Below are 8,511 nucleotides of genomic sequence, written 5' to 3'. Positions count from 1 at the left end.
GAATTAATTTATTTTTATATTTAGTAGTTATTGCAGAAAAACTTATACACAGTTTTACTCAAAACAGGCCCAAATTTCTTATTTGCACCAAATTGTAGCGTTGACAAAAGCTTCTCTCCTTCAACTTCACTAATCTCACTATATGCTAATTTTAAATTTTTTGGTGTTTGATATTTTTCAACAACTGCAAGTGCTTTCTCCACGGATACTCCCTTGATTTTTAGCAGTTGTTTTACGAACATTTCTTTGATTTTAAAGTGCTATAAGATTTATTAAAATATTGTGAATAAGTAACACAAATTATTACCCTTGTTTTGGAAGAACTTATGTTGAAATCAGCAAAACGCATCAACTGTATCAAATCATCGTCAAGTGTAAATTCCTGTAAGTCATCCTTCTGACAACCTACCAAAGTTTTTGGCTAAAAAAAAACTATAAGAAACCACGAAAAATTAAAACTATTACTAAAAACCTTAAATAACTTTTCAAGAAATTTTGTTAAAGACGCTAAATAACCACATGATGCTTTTGTATCATTTGTAAATCTCACAATAAAATTATCTTGTACTAAAGTATTTGTAGCTGCTTGGTATAAAGTGGTTAACGGGAGGCCAACATGTTCGTTTTTTCCGTAACTTTCAACTAAATAAATTAAGTTGGGGATGCCACATTGTTTCAATCTGAATTTCTGTTCATGAAACCTAGAATCTTTGATACTACAACCTAGATCATCCATTCTTTTTCTTTCAACAATGTACGGTAGAATCAATTCATGGTTGGATATAAAATCGCGACAAATCCATGCATAATCTCCCACTTTTAAATTTCTGGTCTCAAATCTAACATTTAGTTTTTTTAGTTCCATTATAATAGGATCAGTTTCCACATCACCGTTACTCCTACAAAGAATTAAATTTGCATCAAGGTGGCTGTGATTTTAAAATTAAGTTGGCAGCATTACTTAACAAAGCAACTAGGAATTAATCAAAATTTTAGTGAGAAAATTACTAAACGGGTATTTTGAAATGAATACAAGTGTTATTCTAAATAATTTGCTAAAAATATTTGCACTGTATTAAATTATTACAAAGTGATTCAAAATTCAACTCGTAAAAGACGTTCAGTTAAGCATAAAGATGAAGACAGATTTATTTCCAAGCAACTTAACTGAATATTTTTTTAATGTGTTTTTTTAAACTGTATTTTGTTTACAATAATGTCGAATTTAATTTTTCTTCGAATTCGCGAGTTTGTTAAATGTTCTGTATACATAAAAAAACATCAATTGGTGATTTTTTTCAACAGGTATATATTACATACTGTAAAAGTTGTTGCTTCCACTAAATTAAAAAAAAAACACAATCTGAAGTAACAGAAACTTACCCAATTTAAAGAATTAACTTTCAAGAGCTACAACTCGTGAAAAAAGGCTCAAATAATTTTGTGTCACTACCCAAAAAACAGTCCGAGACTTTTATGATTCATCCTGTATATCCCATTTCAGTTCATTGTAAAATTTTGCAACAACGTATTTGTATTTTTTGGAGTTTCTGGTAGATTTTTTTGGCCCAAAATTTGTCGCTGGGATTTAGCTTAACACAGAGTTCTTTACTTATACAGAATCAATCTGTGCTTTATTTCACTCCAAAAAATTCAAATGCGCTGTAAAAAAATTCTACTGAAATGAAATGGAATTTATATTCCTAAATAGATTGACAAATTGAATTGTATCAATTTTCCTTTACGATGACGTTTATTTGTCAAAATATTAACTGTCAACTTTTTTTTTAATGACACCTGTATATATATTTTTTTTGATATTATTAATTTACTCCTAAATTTGGAGATGCATCACAATACGACAAAATAATAGAACACAATCAGAAAAAAAGTTTATATTAAATAAAAATATATTAAAGTATAAGTGGATAATTGAGATCTTTAAAACACGCGCGATTTTTCGAGCACGACGGGATAGCCGGAGTGCTAGAAATAGAGCAAGTGTTTCAAAGACTAGTTATCCACGAATACGTTACGATATTTTTTTTATTGGTACACTTTGAAATCATAAACACTCATATTAATACTATAACAAACATTGGTAATAATGTAATGTGACATCAGTACAAAATCCACACAAATTTTTAATTTGACATTTATTGATTTTTCATAAAAATATATTCAGAAAATGTATTGCTAAAAATAGCTTACTAAACTCAAACTGTAAGTTCTTTTTTTGGTCTTAAACGCTGTATATACCTTCGGTTTCCCAATATTGCATTCTCGACCAAAAAAATTACACTTACAGGTTACTCGATGTAAGTATTCGATGAACTCGAACTAGGTTTTAAATCTTGAAAGTAACTATGTCTCGCAATTTTTAATGATAATTATTATTATTGTTACACTACTCTAAAGTCATTTACCAAATGGTGTAAAAAATATACGAGCTGCCAAGTGTCATTGCAAAATAAAATTGTTAATAAGCTCATTATCAAGAGATTTTTTTTATAAAAATAAAAAAGTATAAGGGAGCAAAACAAACTCAAATGAAAATTTTCAAGTAGGTATTTAAAAATACTGAATCAAAGAAACAAAGAACAATTTTTCAAAATTATTCAAAATAGGTAAGAGTTAGGAAAAACAGTTCTAAATAAAAGTTGTAAACATTTTTTACATTAAAATGTCTTTTTGATTTTTTTGATATTATAAATATTAACAGAGTTAGGATGTTTAAGAATAAAGAAATGACATGTACAACCTTAAAAAAATCATACAATATGTTCAATAATAGTTGTTCACCAAGTCACCTATGAAATTTGAACGTGATGTGCCGCTTAATTTAAATTGTGAATGCCGTCAAAGTGACAGATCCGTCAAAATAATGCAAAAGGCTTCGAATCCAAAAACGAAAAAATACTCCACAACAAAAATCACGAAAATATAAAACAAATCAAGACAAACCTTACCCTTGAAAGAAGTTTGCCGAAAAATGCAAAAAAGTGATTAAAAAGCTAATTCAAAGATTTGCCAGAGAAACTACAGCATCATTTGGGGGAAGCAGCACTGAATTTGAATTCCATAATTAACTTGATGAATAACCATTTTTGAACACATTGTATGACAAAAATGAAAATGCATTTAAAATTTTTCTAAATGACATAGTATAATATTTTGGGGTATAATCAAGTTTTTTATTGATTTTTTTATTGATACAAACTTGCGCAATAGTTAATAATTTTATTAAAAATTATTGTTTGAAAAAATTAGCAAATTTGAATACAATAAAAAAATTAATTAAATTGAATTGTATGATAGCAAATAAGACGATACCATTATTGTTATGTCAAACATCAATAAATAAAAAAAATTATTGACATTTTTTTAATTACCTTTAAATGTTTTGTACACTATGACACATAATTGGTGATTTTTTAACAGGTATTAGTTTAATGTTGCAAGTGCTGTATGATCTAAAGCACTAAAGACCAAAACTTAAAAATTTAACTTTGAAGAGCTACATCTCGTAAAGAAGGCTCAAACAATTTCTTATAATAGAAACTTTTAATTCAGTTTGACGTCCTTTATCACCTCCCGAAAGATTGTCCGACACTTTTGAATCACCTTCTATAGTACTTTATGAAACGAAAAATAGAGTGTGCCACAGTTTCATTTAGGGCCAGTTTCATAAAATAAGTTAAGGTTGATTTAGAATGTGAAATTTTTGACAAGAAATCCATAGCCATGAGCACATTATAAACAACACTTAATTTAATGTTCCTTTAAATGCGATTTCTCTAATTTCAAACTGACCCTTAACGTTTTATTATATTGTTTTAGTTATTCAACTTTTAACAAACTTCATCATTTTTTACGTTTTTTAAATTTTAAAAAAGAGCCCGTTTTCATAAAATAGCATTATTTCAAAAACTAAGCAGAATTGACTTATAAAATTTGAGACCAAAATCATCGGTATTAAAAGCAATGTATCTAGAGAAAGTGAGGCAATTTTTCGTGTTATTACCAAATGATGAAATAAAATAATACAATACCCGTTGAGTTCTTGATTATCAACCAATAAAATAATGTCGAAAGAATTTGGAGCTAAAATCACAGCCTCATTGCTTGCACTACAGGGTGTTGGCGAAACATGTTGTTCCTTATTGTCATTTGTTTTGCTTAAACTTGAACATGAAGGTCCAGGTAACGAATTATCCTGATTTTGAAACTCTTCAATTTTCTTTTGAACAAATAATTTATCAGCCAAAACTGTGCCTTCTTCTGTTAGACTAAACTTGGCTGGGTTTCCTCGTTTCACAACTAAATTCTTCTCTAATAAAGTCTTCATTGACGACCAAGCTGTGTATCTCGTATCTGGTCCAGCTTTAGTAAATGAAACATTGCACAAATGTTGGCCAAATTTTATAACATCAGCTTTCGTTAAATGTCCAGGATAATTAGGTTCAAGACTTTTCTCATACAGTGTTAACAAGATGGCAAAAGCCCCTGAACCCGGTTGTGGAATATATTCCTTTGGTTTAGTTTTTTTAGGAGTTGTTACTTTGGTCACTATATCGGTGTTTTCGTTGGCTTTAAATTGCTTCAGTTTGTCGTCCAACATTTTACACAACTTCTCACCGAAACCTTTCAATATTTTGCAGTCTTTTCCGGTCTCCAGTGGTAAAGGGTAATTTTTTAAGGACTTCAAAGCCATGGAAAAGCAGTGTTGCATTTTCGAGTCGTTTTCTTTGGCTTTGTCTCTCCACTCGATTAACCAGCGTTCGAAAAGTGGATTGGGGTGTTTGGCTTTCACTGTTATTCTTTTTCGACTCATTTTTGCACTTAAAACGTTTCAAAAATTAAAACTGTGTTTCTGTTTACAACTTCGATTGAACTACTTTACTGACATTTGGAACTACGAATTATATGACCTACCAATAAATAAAGAAAAAAAGTAGAAATGGCACGGAATGATGCAAAGAAAAGAAAACCACAAGTTTTAAAATGGAATTGTCGCTCATATCAAAACAATGTTTAACTTAATGATACCGCATATCAATATCGTCATATGAACTACCATGAGGCAAACCTACCGAAACTATACAAAGTTCATTTCAGAAACACTTGTGTTAATTTTAACAGATAACGGCGCTCAACAAAATAAAACATTTTTTTAATTTGCAAATTTTCAATATATTCCAACAATTTACTGAAAATTAGGAAAAAATTGGATACTGTAACCGTTCGGGGGTCTGGCCTTGTCAAAATATTTAGTTTTGAGGTGATCGTCTAGAGATTGTTTGGAGGACCGCTACGTTGTCGTGTAGATTTGGAGATTCGTTATTTCAAGCACTGTGTGTTGAGACCATTCGGGCCTTTACACCTTATGCAACCAACATTTCGGCACAATTTTTTTTTCTCTTTTTCCTTTTCCATTTAACGCGCCAAGCATTAAATATTTAAATTATTTTCTTCATCAAAAATCTCACAACGTTGGGAAGCTTCTTTGCATCACTTTTCGACCCTCGAAGAGACGATTTTACCCAACCACCGGATGTGAAACAAAAGAGCAGGTAGCGAGGGCCTGAAAAACACCACATTCCTCAAATTCCAAGGGGAGAAAGCTGATTCCAGATGGCGGACTTTTCTATTGTTTTATCCTTATTAAATCGTTAATTCTCTGCATTACCAACCAGGGAAAAACCTAATCTAAATCAAATTCACAAGAGGAAGCCCTAAGCTCGAAATCGCCGATCTTTGATACCGCTTGAGGTACATTTCGATTCATCCCCATTTTATATCAAACAAAATCGTCACGGATTGAATCAAACCTGCAAACTTCATTCAACATACAACTCCAAACCTCATTCAGCTTAAGACACGAGAAAATTATCAAGAATCAAGCAGAATAAACCCGAAGAAAGCTCTTTTATTCCACGTGGAAACGCTTTTATTAATTAATTGGCGATTGAGGAACAAATACGTCGATTCTATCACATCTCGACATCACCCAGAGACGTTTGCAAACTTCCTGTCAATCCTTCGAAGATATTAACGCATTGTTTATCAACTTTAAACAATATTTCTTGTTAGTCACGTAGGCCACAGATCCAGTGACGTCACGCAACCCCTATAAATAGTTGCCGCTTGGAAGAGGAAAATGAGACAGTGTGTACGTCTTTTCGGAGACAACGCTTGCACTCGTCTCACTGCTGTAGTTGAGCTTCTTTGTCTTCGACGGGTTGAGCCAACTAGCTTTGCGTTCCAAACTCATTTTTTCCACCGACGGGTTGGAAAGACTGTTTGGAGTAACTCCTGGTGCTGGATGTAAATCCTTGGCAGCTTCTTTGTCTCCGACGGGTTGAGCGCCAACTTCAAATAAAGGATTGATTCAGTTACCAACTTAATTCAGGTGCAGCTTCTTTGTCTTCGACGGGTTGAGCGCACCAGCCGCGAGTTTTGTTGAGCTTCTTTGTCTGCGACGGGTTGAGCCAACTAACTCGCGAAGCCGATCAATCTCTCCCGCCGACGGGTTGGAAAGATTGATTGAGAAATATTCTCCTGGAGTTGAACGAAAATCTCAGGCAGCTTCTTTGTCTCCGACGGGTTGAGCGCCTCTTCAAAAGATGAGATTGGTTCAACTTTCAGCTGGGGTTTTTCACCATGGCAGCTTCTTTGTCTGCGACGGGTTGAGCGCCAAACGGTGAAATGTACCTCGAGAGAAACCTCCAGGTCTCAAAGAGACAAACTCTTCGTCACACCACCGGGATCACCATCTTCAACGGTTGGAAGTCTCAGGGGAGGATCTTTATCTAAATCTTTTCTTTTTCAGAGCGTTAATTAATCTTTTCTTTTACAGAGCGTTAATTAATCTTTTCTTTTACAGAGCGTTAATTATTCTTTTTTCCACAGGGCGCAAACTTAATCCTTTCATGTCATTTATTTTATTTTTACTAGACTTTCGCTTACTGTAAAAATACTTAAGTTTAGTTAGGTGCACGTGATATGTACGTGTTGAATTTGACGAGAGCTCTTTTGCTTAATTAAAACAAACTGTTGATTACGAAGGCTTAATTTGGCTGCATGTTTGAGTAGTAACTATCTTTCTGTCTCCCTTTGGAACTTGCCATCACACTAGGGAAAAAGACCTCGGCAGTCCCAGTGAGTGCAATGGCCCAACTACAAAACATGCCAATTCAAAAGAGAGCCTAGCTTTTCCCCCGGGGCTTGGGGAGAGATGTATACCCAAGGTTAGGGAATGGAGAGCACGCGGTGGTCGGAACCTCTGGGAGTCCCTCTTGCAACCGTCTTTCTAGAATCACCAGGTTGGGTTCGAGTAATCAACTTTGCATTCAAATTTCCCGCTCAGTTCTCCGAGATTCAACACTCGATTAGCTGGTTGCCTAGGTATAGTGTTTAACTTGTTGTCTATACTCACTTCTGAATTGTATAACGTGTTGCATACTATCACCAATGACTGTAAATTTAGTGAATAAACATTTTGGGTCGAACTCTTTGCGTTTTCCTTTCCCAGACACACAGTGCTTGAAATAACGAATCTCCAAATCTACACGACAACGTAGCGGTCCTCCAAACAATCTCTAGACGATCACCTCAAAACTAAATATTTTGACAAGGCCAGACCCCCGAACGGTTACAGTGTCTGGGAAAGGAAAACGCAAAGAGTTCGACCCAAAATGTTTATTCACTAAATTTACAGTCATTGGTGATAGTATGCAACACGTTATACAATTCAGAAGTGAGTATAGACAACAAGTTAAACACTATACCTAGGCAACCAGCTAATCGAGTGTTGAATCTCGGAGAACTGAGCGGGAAATTTGAATGCAAAGTTGATTACTCGAACCCAACCTGGTGATTCTAGAAAGACGGTTGCAAGAGGGACTCCCAGAGGTTCCGACCACCGCGTGCTCTCCATTCCCTAACCTTGGGTATACATCTCTCCCCAAGCCCCGGGGGAAAAGCTAGGCTCTCTTTTGAATTGGCATGTTTTGTAGTTGGGCCATTGCACTTACTGGGACTGCCGAGGTCTTTTTCCCTAGTGTGATGGCAAGTTCCAAAGGGAGACAGAAAGATAGTTACTACTCAAACATGCAGCCAAATTAAGCCTTCGTAATCAACAGTTTGTTTTAATTAAGCAAAAGAGCTCTCGTCAAATTCAACACGTACATATCACGTGCACCTAACTAAACTTAAGTATTTTTACAGTAAGCGAAAGTCTAGTAAAAATAAAATAAATGACATGAAAGGATTAAGTTTGCGCCCCGTGGAAAAAAGAATAATTAACGCTCTGTAAAAGAAAAGATTAATTAACGCTCTGTAAAAGAAAAGATTAATTAACGCTCTGAAAAAGAAAAGATTTAGATAAAGATCCTCCCCTGAGACTTCCAACCGTTGAAGATGGTGATCCCGGTGGTGTGACGAAGAGTTTGTCTCTTTGAGACCTGGAGGTTTCTCTCGAGGTACATTTCACCGTTTGGCGCTCAACCC

At 34.2% G+C, this 8,511-nt stretch overlaps 1 protein-coding gene across 1 annotated transcript; it reads right to left on the bottom strand.

The window, feature by feature from the left end:
- Nucleotides 1–3: 3 nt before the first annotated feature.
- Nucleotides 4–4,921, bottom strand: mus81. Its single transcript, XM_962679.4, has 4 exons — nt 4,053–4,921; nt 473–899; nt 308–421; nt 4–260 (listed from the first exon to the last, which is right to left on the bottom strand). Exons 1-4 carry the CDS (start codon nt 4,832–4,834, stop codon nt 21–23), a joined length of 1,563 nt encoding a protein of 520 aa, XP_967772.1. The 5' UTR covers nt 4,835–4,921; the 3' UTR covers nt 4–20.
- Between the last annotated feature and the right edge of the window lie 3,590 nt (nt 4,922–8,511).

The sequence above is a fragment of the Tribolium castaneum genome, chromosome 4 (assembly GCF_031307605.1).
Source record: "Tribolium castaneum strain GA2 chromosome 4, icTriCast1.1, whole genome shotgun sequence".
Taxonomy (NCBI): Eukaryota; Metazoa; Arthropoda; class Insecta; order Coleoptera; family Tenebrionidae; genus Tribolium; species Tribolium castaneum.
Note: the sequence above shows the minus strand (reverse complement) of the source record. Positions and strands in the feature narration are given on the sequence as shown.